Here is a 20,024-nt window from a genome sequence, read left to right as displayed (position 1 = left end):
ACTATTGATATTGATATTATCATTAATAATAATAATGATATAATAATAATAGGTTGGATTTGGGAATTCTCGAACTCACCTCTGCTCCACCCCGTCTTATTTATATTTTTGAAACGTGAACGTAGATTAGGATGAGGATTTGATTTTTTCTCAAACCCGAAAAAACAAAGATCGAGAAAAATATAAAAACAAAGATAAAATTTGAGGATGACAAACTCATCGTCAGTTGCCATATTATAAACAATCAATAATTGAAGCGAAATCTTCTCTCCATGCATTTTAGCTAATCGGAAAATAAAAATTTTATAATGTAACCAAGTACAATGTGTCCTACCATAATGTTCACTTATTATTTATTATTCATATTTCCTATTCCTCGATTTAATTTATTTTAAATATTTACGTGCTTTTCGCTTAGATGAGCTTATAAACTCCGACAAACTTTATAAACACCGACAAAAAGTTTGATATAAAATTTTAAGAATAGCTAATAAGATATCAAGATAAACTATTTAAAATTTTATAATTAACATATTTTATTATATTTTAGGTATATTCTCCCAAAAGTAAAACCTAACATATTAATACTTTTCCATTATATGATATTTAAAANAAATTTTTCTATATTTATAATATAAACTATACATAACCATGCATGGAATCACAATCAAGAGTTTAATGACACGCTGATTTTAATGCAACTTGTATTTCGGACCATGCTCGAATAATTTTTGAAAGCGAAATCTCATACAATAATTGAACCGTATGATATAATTACGTGGAACAAATATATTGGACAAAAAAATATATATTTTCTTACAATTAATATGATCAATTACTACAAAAGAAGACATTAAATGAATTAATTGATCTCGTTTTATATTAAACAACCTCTTTTGTCCTACTAAACTAAAGTTTTCTTTATTTTCCATATTAATTTGTATTCATTAAAAAAACATTTATGGATACGATTTTGTAGTCATGTATATAAATGATAGAAATCGAATGAAGTTATTCTTAATTACGAAATCACGCTTTAATGATGCAAAATGATAATTTTTGTTGTTTATGTTATTTATTTATTTATTATTATTTTTATTTTTATTTTTTTGGTTGTTATTGTTGTTTTATTATTTCATTATCATTAGTATTGTTTTTATTCCTATATTATAAATATCACAAGAATAATTTTGTCAAAACAAAGACATAAATTATATCAATAATATGTTTATAAAGAGTTGGAGAATGTACATCCTATTTTAGAGCATATGTTTTGTGAGATAGTCTCGCATGTATATATTTATGAGACGAGTCGACTTTATCTATAATTGCTGTGAAAACTAATATTTTTGACATAAAAAATAATATTTCTCCATAAGTCGATTCAATCCGATATCTGTCGCACAAATTTGAACTCATAAAACTGGTTCATAAGAGTTTTTTTCCTTATTTTATAGAATAATGTTACATGCACAACACTATTTGTACATAAAATTCTACATAACAAAAAATCAATAAAAAATTCAATTTGTCAAAATCTCATTATATAAATATAAAATATAACGATATAATTGATGTAAATATTGATATCCGATATATTGAATGAAACTTTAACATTATCTTATTTTATACGTACTAATTATGTCATTTTTTTTTTAAAAAAAAAATTGAGTGTTCTAACTTCTAACCTTTCATCAGTCAAATAGATCAACAAACTAATATTGAGATTAGAAGCATAACATTATTGAAGAACCATAATTTATAAATGTACATATCTATATATTTTTATAAAATGAAATTTGTAGGTTCATCGGAAAAAAGCATATCACGCACAATAATTGAAACTTCGACCCATATATGCAAACCACATCAATCGCATATTTTGTCTTCTTCTCCAGTTGATCGCCATCCTCTCTTTTCTCCATCACCCCCACCCAATCATTCAAATACACCTCTAATCTGTGTATCTGATCTCTATTTCTTCATCTTCCTTGGTTTTGATTCAATCCCTGCATATTCAACTCTGTCACCTTTCTTGATTTCCCATCGTTGATTCACTGTAACTTACCCGTATCTTTCGTTTGCCAGGAGAGATCTAATCTCTGCGGCTGTTTCGTTGAAACTAAAGAATCCCTTTTGGTTAGTGAAGTTAGGGAGTCTTTCCTGGACTCCTGACCGCTTTCTTGTTAAGAGGGTATTCGGATTGAAGCCCATGGACGGAGTGATGGGACCTCTGAATTCTGCGGCATCATATTTCGGGAACTCAAATTGGTTGTTGGAGGATAATATGGGGGCTAAGTGGACTCCAGCAGAGAACAAAATGTTCGAAAATGCGCTCGCATTGTTCGATAAGGATACCCCAGATCGGTGGCGCAATGTGGCGGCCATGATTCCGGGGAAAACAGTAGAAGATGTGATGAAACAGTACAGGGACTTGGTTGAAGATGTTTCTGATATAGAAGCAGGGCTGGTACCAGTTCCAGGTTACAGAAATGATTCATTGACGTCGGATTGGGAGAGTAAATATTGTCAGATTGGTAAACGGAGCTCTTCGATCCGGACCTCTGAGCAAGAGAGGAAGAGAGGGGTGCCCTGGACCGAGGAAGAACACAGGTAAATCTTTTTTCCGCGCACCCTTTGTTTTTGTGTATTCCTGAAAGAATGGACTTTTGAATTTTATCAATGTTGTGTTGTTGATTCTGAAATCCCAGGCTGTTTCTGTTGGGGCTCAAGAAATATGGCAAAGGAGATTGGAGAAGTATTTCACGAAATTTTGTGACTTCAAGAACTCCAACTCAGGTCGCGAGTCACGCGCAGAAGTATTTTATCAGGCAGCTTTCCGGTGGGAAAGATAAGAGAAGGTCAAGTATACACGATATTACCACTGCAAATGTTACAGAAAGTAAACCGGAGAAGAGTTCTTTTTCACCAGATGAATCCATCTTGATCAAGCAGGCGCAGCGGAATTCAGATGTGAAAAGTGTTTTCCGAGGAATATGTGATTCTGGCCTGACATATCCAGGAGAAATTATTGGATTTAGCGCACCAAATCTTGCTCTAAACCTGCAGCAATATTATCTGCAGAGCATTAATCCACTCGGGTTCGGATGCGGTTTCGGACATCTGATGCAACCTACGAGGAATTGTTAGATGGGGTTCGTGGAAATGATAATAATGGGTGATCTTGATTTGGTGTATTTGGATGGGAATGTTTTGTGCTAAAATCTTGGATAATTGGAATTTATTTGCTATACCAGTGATTCATTCAAGATTGATTGGGAAGAAGGTTCTTGGAAAATTTACTTAAAATCCATCTAACTTGGAAGATTCAGGCTAAGGCTTGTAGATTCTATTTTTCATGATAAATTTGAAATAATTATGCTCCCATTTGTCATCAAATATGTTGTAATCAAACCAGCTAAATTGCAAAATATGGCCATTTACCTTTTTTGTTTCTGAAGAAAAAAAAATAAAAATTATTTCTTCATCTCCCAACAAGATCGATAAAGACTCAAAGAAAAAATCACTCTTTTAAAATAAAAAAAATGCCGCTAGCCAAAGAAAATAAATTCAACAAGATCAGCAACACCATTTCCACAGGTTTTTTGTGGTAAACAACAAAGAATCCCAACTCTCATTATTTGCCCTTAACTTTGTTTGCAAGTTGCACCACTAAAAGAATGCTTCCTACTTTACTCTTATTTCCCTACATTTATTTAGTCCTTTTATTTCCATATCTTTTAACTTATTACTATATTTCTGTGTGTGGCCAACTTTAAATTAATACAATTTCTGCACCACATACAAAATTATCTTCCACCATTTACTTTAAACTAAACTCTAAAATAATATACTTGAATATTCAATCCTATTCTATCTACAACAATTAACTTATTTAACAAATTACTTAAATTTATTAAAATACACATATATTAAATAATCTATATAATTAATCTAAATAAAAATGTAAATAATTTTATATAAAAAAATATTTTAATAAAATATAACGATACCCAATAGTTTTAATTTAGGTGATATACTATATTACATATTAATAAGAGAACATAGGGAATTAATGGGATCCTATTCAAATTACAAGATAGCAGCAACTAAAATCTCACAGGTGGGGAGTGCAATTATTTTACGCAAATACAGGGAAATTTACCCCATCTTCTGTTGCATTGAAACCACATACGAGCACACCACATTCCTGAAACATCGCATAGATTCGAGAATGGAGGTCAACTGGCAGCATGGCTCTACATTCCAATGGCGGGGGTCTTAGACCAGTGCCCAAACAACCATTGGAACCGTCTCCAGAACTGTGCTCTCTTCTTCCTCCAGAACCAAATGGCTGCATTATACTGTTCGTTTCGTATCTTACGAGTGGCTGCCCTCCAATCATACTTTTCCATCTCCACACGTGCAGCTTTACCGATGGTTTTCCTTAGCTCTTGATCATCGAGAAGAGGCTTCAACTTGCTCAAGCAGTCCTCAAGATCTCCAGGATTGAAAAGATAACCGGTTTTACCCTCCTGTTCTTGAGGAACAATATCTGGGATTCCTCCAGCACGAGCAGCGATCACAGGAAGTCCAGATGACATAGCCTCCAGAACGACGAGCCCTAACGTCTCAGATTCTGAAGGCATGATGAAAACATCCCCACTGGCATATGCTTGTGAGAGCTCTTCGCCTTGTAGCATACCTGTAAATACTGCATGCGAGCCTGAGAATATCTGCTCCAGCTCCTCCCTGCAGAAGGAAACCACGGTAACGAAACAAGCTTGAAAAACTTTTGTGTTGGCAACATTAATCGGCACCACTATCCTTTGTGGATATTTCGTGGCACTAATGTGTAACTATTATGTGACATAATGATCGAATTGTAGTATTTGAAGTGCAAATGGTTGAAACTTTTTGAATTGCACCCTTACTATCGGTGATAAAATTTAATACAGGAACAAGCCAACACAATTATTTAAAAACTGTGGACATGTAAATGTCATTCCATCTCACCTATATGGTCCGTCCCCGATAAAAGCTATACAAGCTTCTGGAAGCCTGTCCATAACCCTGTTTCAAATACAACATCAAGTATTAATGCTTCCAAAAGACGTATAGAAGATAACAGATGAACAAGGAAAAGACCTTTTGATGAAATCCAAACTCTTTTCAACCCCAATCCGTCCCACATGAACTATTAGCGGTTTATCGGGCTCTCCATTGCTGAATTGGGAATAAATTTTTGTTAAAATCATGTCAAGGTAAACACAAAACACAGTGGAATTTGGAGTTACCTACGTTAAACGTACTCTCATAGCATGGGAGCGAAACCGGGGATGGAAACTTTCAGAATCGACACCCTTATTCCAGAGGCGTATCTTGTTGGCTGAAGGTTGGAAAAAAAAATTGACCATCAGTTTTAGCATTGTTCCACGCAACACAACTCTCAAGAAAAATGGACTAAGCTGAAATGATAAATTTCACCTGCTGTCACCCTAGCAGCTTCTAGATCCTTTGCAATGGCAACAGAAGGCACCAGCGTAAGATCTGCAGCTCTATGCAGAAATTCTGGCAAAAGATGGGTGAATATATCATACATTCCACAAAATGAAAAATAAAATCCGAATTACAATTGCAAATGTATCTCACACACTCAATATTAACCACATTGGTTTGACTAGCCAACTGAAGGTATATCTTGGAATATATCTGCAAAATAACAATTCATAATTAGCACTCTCAATTTGGTTCAGTTATAGGAAAAATGGATTGGATCAATAACTACTGGAAGCTCACTAGGACACTCACTAACCAAAAGATGAATATTAGTTTTTTTAATTGTTTTCTGAACAAAATGGGAAAAGACAGGAACATACACAGGAACATGAGTGTGATATGACATTACTATTGGTACCGATAGTAATTTGGCAATGATAAGAGCACCAAACACCTGCAAAGCATTGTCAAAACAACCAGTTTATAAGTAAAAACAATTATATGCTCCCTAAACTTTTGTATACCAAATAGAACTATTAGCATAAGGCCAAAACATACCATAATCCCGGGAGATGAAGCATGAATAATATCAGGCTTGAATTGAGCAACTGCTGAAATTATTCTTGGGCTGAGTGCAAGTGAAAGAGGTACCTTTTGGTACCAGGGACAAGGGAAGCTGCAACGAGAGTTTAAAACTATAATTGCACCCAATAAAAAATCGAGTAACCAAATAATTTAACATAATAGAGAATGCATGAACTTAAGTCGGCATTTATCAGGCAAGAAGTTGGTAACAACCTACGTGAGCCAATCAATTTAGCTCCGTAAAATTCCTGTGGAACTCCTTCATGTGTGGTCACAACCATGACCTGCAGCAAATACCAGTATAAATCGATCAATTGAATCATCTAGGGAAACTACACAAAATTAAGCCATTTGCAATCGATCCTAGCAGTCACTCCAGCAGAGTTAAACTTGTTTCATTCCACATAGGCATTGGCAGAACCAATTCTACGTGGACGACTCATGCAATGGATACTGTTTTCAACTTTTCAGAGTCTCACAAAAAAAGGACGACGACGGGCCATGACACTGTGGTTTTTCCCACAATGCTATTCAAAATATGTATGCATAATTATTGTATCAGAATTACATTACGAGTGAGTCTCATGTGAGACCGTCTCACGGATCCTAATATGTGAGACGGATCAACCCTACAAATATTCACAATAAAAAGTAATACTCTTAGTATAAAAAGTAATACTTTTTCATGGATAACCCAAATAAAGATCCGTCTCACAAAATACGACCCGTGAGACCGTCTCACACAAGTTTTTGTCATTACATAATTGTATCAGAATTGCATAATTGTATCAGAATTTTCAAAAGAATAAAATAAATTCCTCTATGCAGATGTTTTTCTCTCTTCAGTTTGTTGGAAAATCGCAGTTCTTCATTTATTTTTGTTTTATTTTCAATTTTCTCCTTTTTCACAAAGACATCTTGAATTTTCCAGTAGCAAGAACAGAAAGGAATGCAAACAATAATGGCATACCTCATCCCCCATCTCGCGTAGATATTTTATGAAATTCTGGAATCTATTTTTATATCCAGAGATATAGCTGGACATGATTCAGAAAAATGGACTGTCACGAAAAACTCAAACCAGAGTACCAGACTAACAAAAAGAAACACAGTATGATAACAAAAATAAAGTACTGATGACATCTATAAACACTATAATGCCAAGACACGAATTAAGAATAGCTAGGTATAATTCTCCTCCATTACAGACCAACATATTGAATGATAGTGAACACTGATTTCCAAAAAGCATGGAATTGGGAAAAAGAAGTTCTTAGTCATCAAAGCACAATATCTATCAAAGTCCACTAATATATAGTATATACACAGTTAAACAGCTAACACTGACAAATTCATACCATCAAGCAGAATGATCAAAAGAAACTAAAAATTGGATCAGGTAATGTTGCTCACAATCACGGCATTAAATTTTCCTCCGGCTTGCGGGCGTCACAAAATTTCTGCTGTCAAAGCATCCCACTTAATTTTTTTTCCCAGTTTCCAGCGAAAAGTCCGAAATATAGCAAAAAATATTAATTTGCATAATCTTACAATTGTCAAACAGATAACTTCAGTGATTGCATCAATCTTAAAGAAAATTAACATGTCAAATAATTATATTGTATGCTCAACTACGTCTTTGAATCCGGATTAATTCCCTTGATAATTAATGTCAAAACAGACATCTTCTAAATTCCCCTCAAGAACAAAATAAAATTGCATCAAACAAGAAATGGTATGCATAAAATTCAACACAAGGTCAAAATCAAAGACTCACGAAAAGGGAGATGGCTCAACGAAGAGAGCAATACGTCTAGGCTTAGAAATCATCTCAGACTCAACGGAGAGCGGAGGATCCTCCTTTTCATCGTCCCATTCACCGTACTCAGCATTATCCATACTGCTGCAACTGCTCGCTGCAAGAAAGAGCCTCTCCCTACGGGACCTAACTTTGAAGATTTGAAACTCTTCACTCCATTTTAACCTCCTACAGCTCAAAGATTTATTCCTTACACAAACCAGGCAAATGGGTTTTATAATTCTTGATTTACAACAGCAGGAAATCTTAGAACTGTCACCGCATGAAGAAGAAGTCGAGGCAGGGAACGAAGGAGGGGAGAGCGCAGCAGTTGTAGAAACAGAATAAGTGGCCATATCTTTTTGACGGTGTTAAATACTATTAATACTGTATTAAAAAATATTATTGAAGGATCGAAATAAATTTTTTTTTGGTGGGTTTGGATTCATTGCATGATTTTCTGTCTTTTTTTAATCACAAGGGATTCGGGGAAATGAAGATGAGAGGGGCCAAGGTACTCTCCAATGGATATTCCGTTTTCCGGAATCGACGATTGGGGATAATCGGCAGTGATACAGTATATGCTTCTCATCCAATCAGAGAAGAAGATTGATTTTTTTCCCCTTGTGGGGTCAAATCGTAATACAGGTAATTGGATTTTCTCGGACAAGCTGGCACTATCTTGCTCATTGATCCATAAAAAAAACACGTGCCGGAGCTCGAGTAGAATGACTCGACCTTGATTAGTAGGCCTGTGCATCACATCGCAAAAAGATTATTTTGCAAAAGTGACTTGATAACATAGAGGATAAATCATATCATAGAAAGATAAATATACGAGATTGATATTGTAATTTTTCTTAATTTATAAAGATCTTTAAATTTAAAAAATTGAAAATTAAAATAAACCATTTATGTTATACAAAAATAAATCCTAATTTTTAACTAATGATTAGAAAAATAGAAAAAGATAAATTCCTCAAACTCATAATCGATTAATAATAACTTTGGGTTATACAGAAACTGAGGTTAAGTCGAGCTTCAACCAATCTAAAACACGGTTTTAAGGTCTCACATAGTATACCTTGTTAAAAGTTATGTTGTCAATCCAAAGGTTCTTAGAATTACAAGTTTACAATCACTATTCCAACTAAAAATAAAAATTTACATCAAGGAGGAGTTCTCAACACAAGTAACTACAACTGGTGTTGTTTTGGTTTTATCCAAGCTGATTTGGAAAAAAAAAATAAACACAAAGAGCACAGTTCTGCCACTAGTTTGTGGGTTACTTGAAGTTTTGAAACTTGAAATTTCAAAGAAGAAATTGACTAAATTCTACTAATCAGGGAATAGTGAACTCGAGTAAATGGAACAGTTAATTCTTTAATATGGAACATTTTACTCCAAGAATGGCTAATTTTGTTAATTGAATGCTCTCTGAGATTTACGGCCCATTAATGAAAATTCAGACTAGAACATGGTCCAACTTCTGTTCTGCGTATGAGTAAATAAATTTTCCATTTCACACCATACATTAATCTTAAAGGCTCTACTTTCGTTTATTTTAAAGGTAAAAGAGTAATTAATATGCTAAGCATACGTCCCAGTCAAAGATTCAAAATACGAAGATTGACAGAAGCCTAAGCAGCAGCAAAAATGATGCCAAATTATGTGCATGGCTAGTAGCATAAAATTTAATTCGAGGGAAAATATATCAGTAATAGGTAATAAGAAACCTTTTCCGTAGTTGGAAATACATTTGAAGCTTTTACTTCTAAGTTTTCCATTTTTTTAATTTACTGTATATAGTTTTAAATTATAAATTTTTTGTTTGGTTTTCAGGAATATATTATTTCTATTTTATTTTTGCTTAGCTTATGCTATATCGAAAGATACAAGTTATGATATATATTTATAGAATAGATTTGCATATAACGTTAACATAGACCATATCCCATTTTACTTTATGTTTTCTCTTTAATTTTTTCCCCACACTAACATATATACATACCCTATGCAATATCACCTTTGCTTCTTACTTTTATTCATCTCCTTTTTCTCCCACTCGAAAACGCATACACAATTTGAAACATTAGAAGAAGAAAAAATGAGTAAAAGAGTGAACTCGAGTCTTGAACTTACAACCCTTTACACCAAACACTCTGCTACAACAATTGGAGGAAACAAGAAGAGATTGATCCTGAAAACATGGGCATTTAGACTCCCAAAAGTCTCAAGATTTCCACTATCCAGGTTCTTAAGGGACATTAAAGCAAATGTGGCAAAAGCTAAGCGTTTCGCATCATGTCGAACCCGGTGTTCTTGTAAAGTTTCCTCATCTTGTTTGACAAGGTTACGTTCATATGTTGAAACAGTGGATTTACATCGAGCTGAAGCGGTAGAGGATTGCATCGAGTTCATGAATTCTTCTTGTACTTCTCTGAAAAGATGAAATTTGTTTATGAGTTATTGCTGGAACACAAAACATGTATTGAGATTCAGAATATGTAAAATGAAAATATCGAGAGATATATTGATTATACTGTTTAGGCTGAGTGGAATGGGAGTTTTAATATCAATTGTTAGTCCAAGGGATTTCACTGATTGAAAATGTTTAGACTTGAAGGGATAAAATGAAGGGGAATTTTATTTTCGTCTTCTTGTTTTCTTGCAGATGTGTCATTTTGTGACTTCCAAGTTAATTAGCGATTAAGTTTTGTCTCAATGATTAAGATTGTCTTGTTGTTAATGTTTTTCGGTGATTGTCATTTTTTGTGGCTTAGAGTCGTCTATAAATCATAAACTAATGTTTCATGGGAACATCATAGAAATTCTTGAGCGGAGGCAGGTAGAATAAAACTTGTAACTCTCATTGGTTCAATACAACAAAGGTCAACGAAATGAATGCGTTCACAAAACACCAAAATGGGATTCCAAAAAAATGGTTTCACACATTCAAGTCTCGGACAAAGAAGTTTAACAAGTCTAACCACAGCAGTAGCAACATTCAGAACCAGCATTAGGGCCAGAATATTTAGCTAGGGCCGATGCTTAAGCATCAGTCCTTGCACCATTATTTGGTTCCAGATTCTTGTATCTATAAATAAAAGCTACCAAAATATACACAACAAGATTCACACCACTTAGGCCTGCCAAAACCCAATAGTACCGATCCAATCGGCTCCTGTTCAATGTATGTTGAAACCAGTTTGGTTTGCCACCCTTTTCACTTATGTTACCCACAACATGAACCGAAAGCACATTACAAATGAATCCCAAACCAGATACCCCCTTACTGAAAAATTCCAGGTAGTTTTTCATGGATCCGGGAGCCTGATCTTTGAAGAACTCAGAAACGCTCTTCTCAAAGAACGAATCCAGACCCGCAAGTAAAAAGAACTGGAAAAGTAGCCAATATACACTCATAGGAATGTTCTCATCAGGCTTGTCGAGTAAATTGTGTCTTGTAATTACATCAAGTCTTCGCATCTCTATTCTTGCTGCGGTTATGCAACACAGAATCGAAAATATCATAGCCATTACAATGCCTGCGGAGGGTGCATATTTCTTGGATCCTGGAAAAAACCTATCAGCCATTTTATTGTAGCAAGAGGCGAAAAATCTTTTAGCCCAGTCAAATAGCATTAGAATTATCTGAAGAGGGACTTTCCATTTTCCAATTTTTCGATTCATCTTCTTCGCTTGCTCGACAAAGTAGGTGTTTCCAAAGGAGGATACAATCCCACATACTATGAAGGTCATCCACATTGGGACCACTCGAACGGTGATTTTGGCTTCTTCTACTTCTGCAACTGAGCAAAGCCTCCATCGGTTCTTCTCTTGTTGTTCTTTGCTTTTGCCAGGAATTACGATGGCAGCCTTCTCCAGGAACCTGCGGAGAAGGATGACTAGTTCATTTTAAAGCTGTGATACAAGCAATTCAATGAATATCACAAGGATGGTTATCCACTGGTTTTAGAATCACCATGATATCGATTCAAATCTTCTGCCACACTTGTTGATGCTATATCATCTGTGGGCGGCGTTGATTCGATGTTTATCGTGTATCTTATTTCAAAATACATGGTGAATATTAAATTTTTTTACATGTAGCACATGTGTGTTATGCAGTAAGCACAGACCAAAAATATAAATCTATAACTTGGGAGAGGCTGTCAAATTAGTCCATCACTTGACATTCGACACTTGGTTATGGAGTCGATGGGCGACGTATATTAGTGTTGGACCACTGCCCCTTGAGAAGTTGATTTAAGTGTCTTTTACGATAATTTTTCTCGTAAATACTTAGCACATGCACCTTAATCCAGTTTACAGTGTGAAGACATGCCCATCTATCGACACCAGCATAATGGTGGCTGATCTTGTTATCACCTTAATCCATCCTACAATCCAGTTTAATATATCGCATAATTCCATTTGCGACCTCGATATGTTTTCAGACACAAACATTCACCCTCTCGCAAACTACAAGGAACTAAAACTAGGCTACAATTTACAAACCTGAGAACACGAGTGCTAGAAAATCTCTGAAGTTCTTGGCCATCTTTCTTATACAACTCGTTGGCGTCAAGTGGAAATGGTTCACATATCTTGAAAGCAGCGGCCACAAAAACTCTGCACACGTTGGTCAATGGACTCCCCTGAGGTTCAGCCTTCTTGTATGTACATGAACCGCTGAGAAAAAGAAGCGTGGCCACGACAGTACAAATTGCAGGGTTCCCAAACCTGATTGACCAAGGTTTTATATATGGAAGTGCAAAAGCTCCAATTAAAGGAACAAGAACCACAAACTGAAAGCCTGCAATTTGACATATAGATCCACTTCCCTGTTTTTCATCGGATTTATCCTCCTGTTCCTTGAGGAAAGGTCTAACTGAGACAAGGTGACCAGCAACGCCCACGGCAAGCAATGACAAACCTGTATAGAACAAAACCTTTTTTGTGTGACCGATGCATTGTGGCTCATATAATTTGCACGAATTAGCAAGAACCGGCGGTGTCGACATAGAAATGAAGCTAATTCCCTGCAAAAGGCCATAATTTGAGTACTTATAAGAACACAGGATTAACCAAGCTACTGAGAATACTGGCATATTTTCTCACAAAGCTATTTACACTCCTTTTACAATTCGATAGGTATAAAGTAATAACTCAATAAACACTTCAACTACTCTCAGACAGAGCTGGACTCACCAGGCTGTAGGCTACGCTAGAAAACACAAGCATCTGAAAATGGCCCACGAATGCATCGACGAGGAAGAGAAAGAAAACAGGCAATATGAAAGAAATTCCACCCCAAATGTTTAGAATTCCAGCAGCGTGAGTAAAGCTCAGTTTCCAAACATCCGTTAAATAATTTTGCAACACAAACACAGCATACACGACCAATATGTCTGCCCATAGCAGAGCTGAAATGGGTACAGAGAACTTAAACTATAATCGCTATATATATCTATTATTCAATTATATATATAAATATGTGACTTTATACGTGAATTTCCATTTATCTCCTTATTAATTATTTGTTTTATTAATTATTTGTTTTTAATGTTGTCTAACTTATTAATTGCATGCTTTTAATGTTGTCTACCCACATTATCAATTTAGATTTATTTGTTTATTTTTTATTATGTAAATTAGTATTTGATATCTTTTATGTCTACTCACATTATAATATTTTATTTTTAATCAAATGATTTAGATTTTTTTATTTATCTTTTTTTACTTCAATTAAATTAATTAAAATTTAAAAATAATTCATTGTTGAATTATGAATTTTCTTTGGTGTCTTATTAATTTTTTAATCATGTTTATTAATTTTTTTTATCATGTCCTCATTATTTATTTTGGTGACTTTGACTATAACTTATTAGTTTTAAAAAATATTTTTTGCAAAAGAAATTTTCTTTAATAAAATATGGTTAAAAACTTTATTGTGATATACCATTTTTATAAAAAAAAATTCTAATTTTTAAATCTCTTTAATTGTTACAGTTTGCTAGAATTTATGTGTTTAAATAAAAAAAATTTGAACCAACATTTTTTGTGGTTTATATTTATAAATTATTTGAATAAAACACGGTAAAAGATCGGTGTGATTAGACCCGTCAATTTGGGTTGAGTTCGTCTCTTTGGCCCACATCGCCAAATAATTTAAGTGTGTTGGGTTGAAATTTTGTCAACCTATTTAAAGGTGAGACTAAATGAGTTCGAGCGAGTTTGTATTAAATATCAATATATCTACTATTATCGCTTTTCAATCATGAATTCCTCATAATTAGGGGAGATTATCATCTTGATTTTAAAATTATGATTTTACTATTAATTGCTTGCTTTTATTGTTGTCTACCCACATTACAATATATTATTTTTATTGCAATGATTTAGTTTTTTTATTTATCTTTTCATTATGCCAATTCAATTAATTAAAGTTTAGAAATAGTTCATTGTTGAATTGTGAATTTTTTTGATGCCTTATTAAAATTTTTTTTTCATGTCTTCATTATTTTATTTTATTTTTTTGTGACGTTGGCTATAACTTATGAGTTAAAAAAATATTTTTTTACAAAGTTTTATATTTAAAATTACTTTAATAAAAAATGGTTAAAAAATTTATTATAATATACCATATTTATAAAAAAAAAATTCTAATTTTTAAATCTCTTTACTTATAACCATTAGCTAGAATTTATGTGTTTAAATTAAACAAATTCAACCAACATTTTTTGGCGGTTTATATTTATAAATTATTTGAATAAAACAAGGTAAATGATCGTTGTGATTAGGCCCATCAATTTGAGTTGGGTCCATCTATTGGCCCACACCACCAAACAATTTAAATGGGTTGGGTTGAAATTTTGTCAACCTATTTAAAGGTGGGCCTAAATGAACTCACATGGGTTTATATTAAATATCTATATATCTAATATTGTCGATTTTCAATTACGAATTCCTCATGTAAAAAAGAGAATATCATCTTGATTTTAAAATTAAGATGTTAGTATCTTGTCCATAAATTGTTGGTTGTTCAAATATTTTGGTAGTCACTGAAAATCAAGTGTCAAAGTTGACATTTGAAATGTGTTTTTGGATTCCTGACAATATGTTCATCAACATATTATTTTTAAGTTATTTTTATCAATATCGTGAATAACAAACACATTTATTAAAATAAATAAGTATTATCATATCTTTAAATTAATATCTACTTTCATGTTTGACAAGTTCTGAGTCTTAGCAAAATGTGGAACATTAGATTCAAGCAAACGAATACACAAACTCTGGGGCGAAACCAAAATTATGTGGTAACAAGAATTAAAATATAAACCAATAAATTTTTAATGAATTTATCGATGTTAAGATGCATAACAAATCTTATATCATAATATATAAAATTTCAACCTTATAAATGAAATAAATCATACATATATGAAATATACAAAATTTTATTACATATACAATCAAATAATTTATTTTAATTGTATTTTATTCTACAAGAATTCTTGTCAAACTCAGTGATTGTGGATTTAACATTTATTAAATCAGCAAACTAAAGAGCGTGTCAATTAAACTAATTGAGTAATAACATATTCTTGAATTTTTTATTTAATTTTTTATCTTGATAATTTGTTTCATTTAATATTTTAAATTATAAGCCACCGTTACTATAACTAAAGACACATTTTTTTTAAATGTTCATAAGGACTCAATCATTAACTCATATGGAAAAAAATTTATCGACATACTATATTGAAAACATTCTAATTAATTCGGCGCATTTGCTGAAATTTTTTAATTAATTAAGAAAAATTCATTTACAATAATCATATTTAATCTTTTTGGGCTAACACCATTTATTTTATAAGATATTCATCGCAATTCTTTATTTGTATGTTGATCTTTAAATCTGAATTATTATGTATATTATTTTTCTAAAAGTTCTTAAATAATTATTTAATACATTTATTCGACACTTCAATATTAACATTTTAAAATATATTAATTTTATATTGTTTACGTGCAATATTTCTAATCATGATTATAAAAATTCAATAAAAATTCTAAAAATGAATTAGGTAGAACATAAAAAATTACACAATTAATCAAAAGACAGAAAATAAAAACCAAATAATTGTCTATTGCCTAAAACTACTAATAACGACTTCTAAAGATTGAAGTCGGTGAGAGTGGAGGCCACAATGTACTAAAAAAATAAAAAAATTAATGCTTGAATGAGTTACACTGCAAAGTTAGTTAAATAAAAACGAAGGACAAAGTGGGTTAATAAAAATATTATAATGGGACTAAGTTGAATGAGACTCATATATATAAGTATCTCACTTGGTCTTACCTTATGCTTTGTCACTGTACAAGCGAAAATTTATGCACTGTAGTGTTCTATATTTTCTTATTTTTTATCTTGATTTCAAATTTAATTTCATCATCTATTAGTCTTTAAAGATATATTAGAATTTTTTCTAAACATCTAACCTTAAATGTGATCAATTAACCAAATAATTATTATACTTGGTATAAAATAATAAATAGATTAATATATTTGAAGATATAAAAATTAATATATTGAGAAGAATAAAAAAAGAATGTTAGAATTAATACTATAATTATCTAATGTCAATATTAAATTTAACATCCTACATTCAAAAATATGTTTATTGAGATAAAGACTATGATGATAAACTAAAAATAATAATTTATTTATCATTGTAACGTAATAATAATGTGATCGTTATTCGGAATCAGAAAATGATGTACTTTGACATATATTCTGATTTTTTTAATTTTAAAATATATCTTTCAAATAAATGAAAAATGATTTTTTTTCATACTACTTATGTAGAATATCAAGTATATATTCTACTCAAATGTCTTATAAATTCATATGATATAGTAAAAGGTTATTTTCATAAACTTATTTGTTGAGTGCAATAATTGATCGTGTTGGGTAGAGTAATTAAAATGTTGTGCTTGAACTGTTGTACTATTTAAAATATTTGATTTGCACTGTTACCATATATAATCTATAGGTTTTGATAAAACAGTAAACGCTTGAGTCTACAATTGGTATCAGAGCCAAGATTGCGACTTTGATTTTCATTCATTGCAATTGGTGCAATTATTAGGAGATAGATTGTTTGGTACAATAATTATCCACGATGGGTAGGCGTTTGAACTGTTGTATTATTTAATTAAAGATTTGACTTGCATACCATCAGTTATAGCTATTGGTAAAGCGACAAACGCTCGATCCTATATTATTCGTTTGTAAAGCTAGAAGAAACAGGTTGCATCAACTTTTAGTTTTGAATTAATCCCTTATATGTTACTCGATTTTTAAATTTAGAAGCATTCTACATTTTTCAAATATTATTATATATTGAATTATAATTTATCCCTTTTAAATTGGATAAATATACAATAAAACTCATGTAAATATTATTAACAAAAACATTTAAATGAAATATTGGATTTGTCGATAATCAAAATAAGAAATAAACAAATTTTGATCATTGAGTGAAATTTGATCCTTGAGTGAGAAATAATATATTTAAATAAAGTTATAATTGCCACAATGAAATAATGCACATACATGCATTTATCATTGTATTTTGTAACTAAAATGTCAAAAAAAGTCTCAACATATTATTTTTATATCATATTTAAAATAATTATGAATCCTAAATTTTATTATTTTGAGTTGGCTTTTGTTATGAAAAATCATTGTGAATAAATTGAATTTAAAAATTCTTATATCTATGTATATTACATATTAATATATCAACCTAAGTCCAGGTAATAAAAAACTACAAAATGAACTTATTCATCTTCAATGTACACAAATTATATAGTAAAGATATATGACAATTAAGACAATGAAGTAGAATATATGCTCACATATAACAAAATATATAGACAAGAAAAACAATAAATAAAAATATTTTTCTAGATATAAATATTTTTTTATAACTTTTTTACAGTGAGTTGGAGAAGATAAAAGAGAAAAAATATTAATTCTTTTGGGTTACACAAAAAAATAGAAATGAAAGAATTGTTTGTCATACAATGAATTCAGTTTTCAAATTAAATATATATTATAAAGTTATATTAACCGTTCAAACTTTATAAATGCAATGAATTTTTCTCAAAATAAGGGTACACAAATGTTCATGTTAAGATATTTAAACAATTAGAAAAATTAAATATATTATTTTTCTGGAGGTAAAATCAATATGACATTAGTAATTTGATTGTGCTAATTACACTTATGAGTTGATATGAAATATTAAAATAAGTGTCATAAGAGTCAGTAAAAAGATAATTTATTGTCAAAAATATTATTATTATAAATTGTAAATAAATGACAACATTTAATCAATATTTTTTTAAATCAATCCATCAGTACTTTTTATATGATAATAGATTATTATAATAATTAGGGGTGATCATTCGGTCAGTTTTGTTGCCGACCGAACCGAATTAGTCATAATCGGATCGAACCGAAATATTTAGCAATAATCGAACCGACCGAATTAATTTTCATAACCGATGAAAACCGAACCAAATTAAAATCGGTTAATCCAGTTGGTGACCAGATTAACCGATAAGTTTTTTAAAAAATTTGTGATTTAACTTAATTATATATGTAATTTTTTTAACATTACAGTCTACACAAATGCATAAAAACATAAAATCACATACATCACAAATTTTTCTTTAGAATTAGGGCTGATTTTAAAATTAAAAAGTAAAAATTAAAAAATATATTAAAATCGATAAATAATAAAAATGTATTAAATAATAGTATTTATTTTATCGGTTAATTCGATTAGCCGATTTCAAAATTTTGAAAATCTTAACCGAACCGATATAACCGAATTTTTTGAATTTGAAAATCAAATTTTCGAATTGACTCGGTTCGATCGGTTAATTCGGTTTAACCGAAATTTTGCTCACCCCTAATAATAATGTGTAGTTTATATATTATCAAGTATAAGTGTCTGATAAATTAAAGGTGACTAGGAAAGTAAAATCATCAAGTAGAAATTGTTGTCAATTTACATGAAAGAGAATAATAATCTAACAACATTGTAAATAAAAAATTGAATATCATTGATTGTCAAAAAAATTGTAATAATTGAATATTATAATAAAATATATGTATTATTGAGAGAATATGACAAATAACAAAAGAAAACAATATGATAAAAAAATATATGAGAAAAATTTTAGTAATCTAAATCTTTTTTTAAAATTAAAAAAATATGTTTTTTTTTTCAAATTAGTTACATATACTAATTAACAAGAATTGTCAAAATTTATAATACTATTAGAGTGGGTCTCACGGATCTTAATATATGAGACGGGTCAACCCTACCCATATTCACAATATAAAGTAATACTCTTAGCATAAAAAGTAATACTTTTTCCTGGATAACCCAAATAAGAGATCTGTCTCACAAATACGACCCGTGAGACCGTCTCATACAAGTTTTTGCCATACTATTATCATTATCTTTTGTTGAGTTAACTAATTTTATTTCAAATTTTTATTACTTCAACATATGTTTTCTACGTGCAACGCACGTACATTATTTCTAGTATATATATATATATATATATATATTGAAAACATATTAAAAAGGGCCAAATCTCTACCAGAAATTCGGACGAAGCTTTTCATTACAGCACCCACCAGCCAATCTCCTGTACTTGTATAGGTAAAAACGTTTGCAAGGGCGAGAGTTATACTTTTACGATGTTTCGTGTCTTCTGATTCTTGGTAACCGTACCGTACTATCAATGATTGATGAAACATGGTTGACGTAAAGTTTGAGTACGGTCAACGATTTATATTATTATATGCAATAATTTATGACGACTAGAATCCTAGATTGAGTTCCTTAATGTAATGTGTTGCCACTGACCTCTCACCTCTCCCAAATATGTGAAAAGTCATGGGTTTTATGTCCCAAACTCACAATCCTCCACCCTTTGTCAAAAAAATATATAATGTACAGTGTTTTGCAACGCCATGGCGTATACTATTAAAATTTAATTAAATATATTAAATTTTTATATAAAATATAATTATCTTAGTGGATTT

At 31.3% G+C, this 20,024-nt stretch overlaps 3 protein-coding genes across 4 annotated transcripts; 1 reads left to right on the top strand and 2 right to left on the bottom strand.

The window, feature by feature from the left end:
* Positions 1–1,845: 1,845 nt before the first annotated feature.
* On the top strand, positions 1,846–3,313 carry LOC140986882 (transcription factor DIVARICATA-like). The gene is made up of 2 exons (XM_073455276.1): positions 1,846–2,613; positions 2,712–3,313. Exons 1-2 carry the CDS (start codon positions 2,213–2,215, stop codon positions 3,148–3,150), a joined length of 840 nt encoding a protein of 279 aa, XP_073311377.1. The 5' UTR covers positions 1,846–2,212; the 3' UTR covers positions 3,151–3,313.
* A 704-nt stretch (positions 3,314–4,017) lies between these two features.
* On the bottom strand, positions 4,018–8,527 carry LOC140987106 (sulfoquinovosyl transferase SQD2-like). The gene is made up of 11 exons (XM_073455508.1): positions 7,862–8,527; positions 7,055–7,121; positions 6,298–6,368; positions 6,058–6,175; positions 5,880–5,953; positions 5,657–5,712; positions 5,488–5,571; positions 5,302–5,389; positions 5,149–5,226; positions 5,017–5,073; positions 4,018–4,752 (listed from the first exon to the last, which is right to left on the bottom strand). Exons 1-11 carry the CDS (start codon positions 8,236–8,238, stop codon positions 4,260–4,262), a joined length of 1,563 nt encoding a protein of 520 aa, XP_073311609.1. The 5' UTR covers positions 8,239–8,527; the 3' UTR covers positions 4,018–4,259.
* A 2,205-nt stretch (positions 8,528–10,732) lies between these two features.
* Positions 10,733–19,768, bottom strand: LOC140986868 (protein NRT1/ PTR FAMILY 5.5-like). 2 transcript variants are annotated; one of them, XM_073455255.1, is made up of 4 exons: positions 19,577–19,768; positions 13,097–13,311; positions 12,404–12,927; positions 10,733–11,774 (listed from the first exon to the last, which is right to left on the bottom strand). In XM_073455255.1, exons 1-4 carry the CDS (start codon positions 19,734–19,736, stop codon positions 10,934–10,936), a joined length of 1,740 nt encoding a protein of 579 aa, XP_073311356.1. In that variant the 5' UTR covers positions 19,737–19,768; the 3' UTR covers positions 10,733–10,933. The 2 variants fall into 2 exon arrangements, with proteins under 2 accessions (XP_073311356.1, XP_073311365.1); XM_073455264.1 differs by having other exon boundaries at positions 13,097–13,296.
* Positions 19,769–20,024: the final 256 nt, after the last annotated feature.

The sequence above is a fragment of the Primulina huaijiensis genome, chromosome 1 (assembly GCF_012295235.1).
Source record: "Primulina huaijiensis isolate GDHJ02 chromosome 1, ASM1229523v2, whole genome shotgun sequence".
Taxonomy (NCBI): domain Eukaryota; kingdom Viridiplantae; phylum Streptophyta; class Magnoliopsida; order Lamiales; family Gesneriaceae; genus Primulina; species Primulina huaijiensis.
Note: the sequence above shows the minus strand (reverse complement) of the source record. Positions and strands in the feature narration are given on the sequence as shown.

What these genes read in the sequence shown, in the direction of transcription:
- LOC140986882 (XM_073455276.1), top strand. Translation starts at nt 2,213, where the DNA reads ATGGACGGAGTGATGGGACCTCTGAATTCTGCGGCATCATATTTCGGG. An exon ending in TGGACCGAGGAAGAACACAG is followed by an intron (nt 2,614 to 2,711) that starts GTAAATCTTTTT and finishes CTGAAATCCCAG; the next exon opens with GCTGTTTCTGTTGGGGCTCA.
- LOC140987106 (XM_073455508.1), bottom strand. Translation starts at nt 8,238, where the DNA reads ATGGCCACTTATTCTGTTTCTACAACTGCTGCGCTCTCCCCTCCTTCG. An exon ending in CTTCATCTCCCGGGATTATG is followed by an intron (nt 5,954 to 6,057) that starts GTATGTTTTGGC and finishes AATGCTTTGCAG; the next exon opens with GTGTTTGGTGCTCTTATCAT. An exon ending in ACCAATGTGGTTAATATTGA is followed by an intron (nt 5,572 to 5,656) that starts GTGTGTGAGATA and finishes ATCTTTTGCCAG; the next exon opens with AATTTCTGCATAGAGCTGCA.
- LOC140986868 (XM_073455255.1), bottom strand. Translation starts at nt 19,736, where the DNA reads ATGTTTCATCAATCATTGATAGTACGGTACGGTTACCAAGAATCAGAA. An exon ending in AAGCTTCGTCCGAATTTCTG is followed by an intron (nt 13,312 to 19,576) that starts GTAGAGATTTGG and finishes TACCCATTTCAG; the next exon opens with CTCTGCTATGGGCAGACATA. An exon ending in CTAGCGTAGCCTACAGCCTG is followed by an intron (nt 12,928 to 13,096) that starts GTGAGTCCAGCT and finishes GGCCTTTTGCAG; the next exon opens with GGAATTAGCTTCATTTCTAT.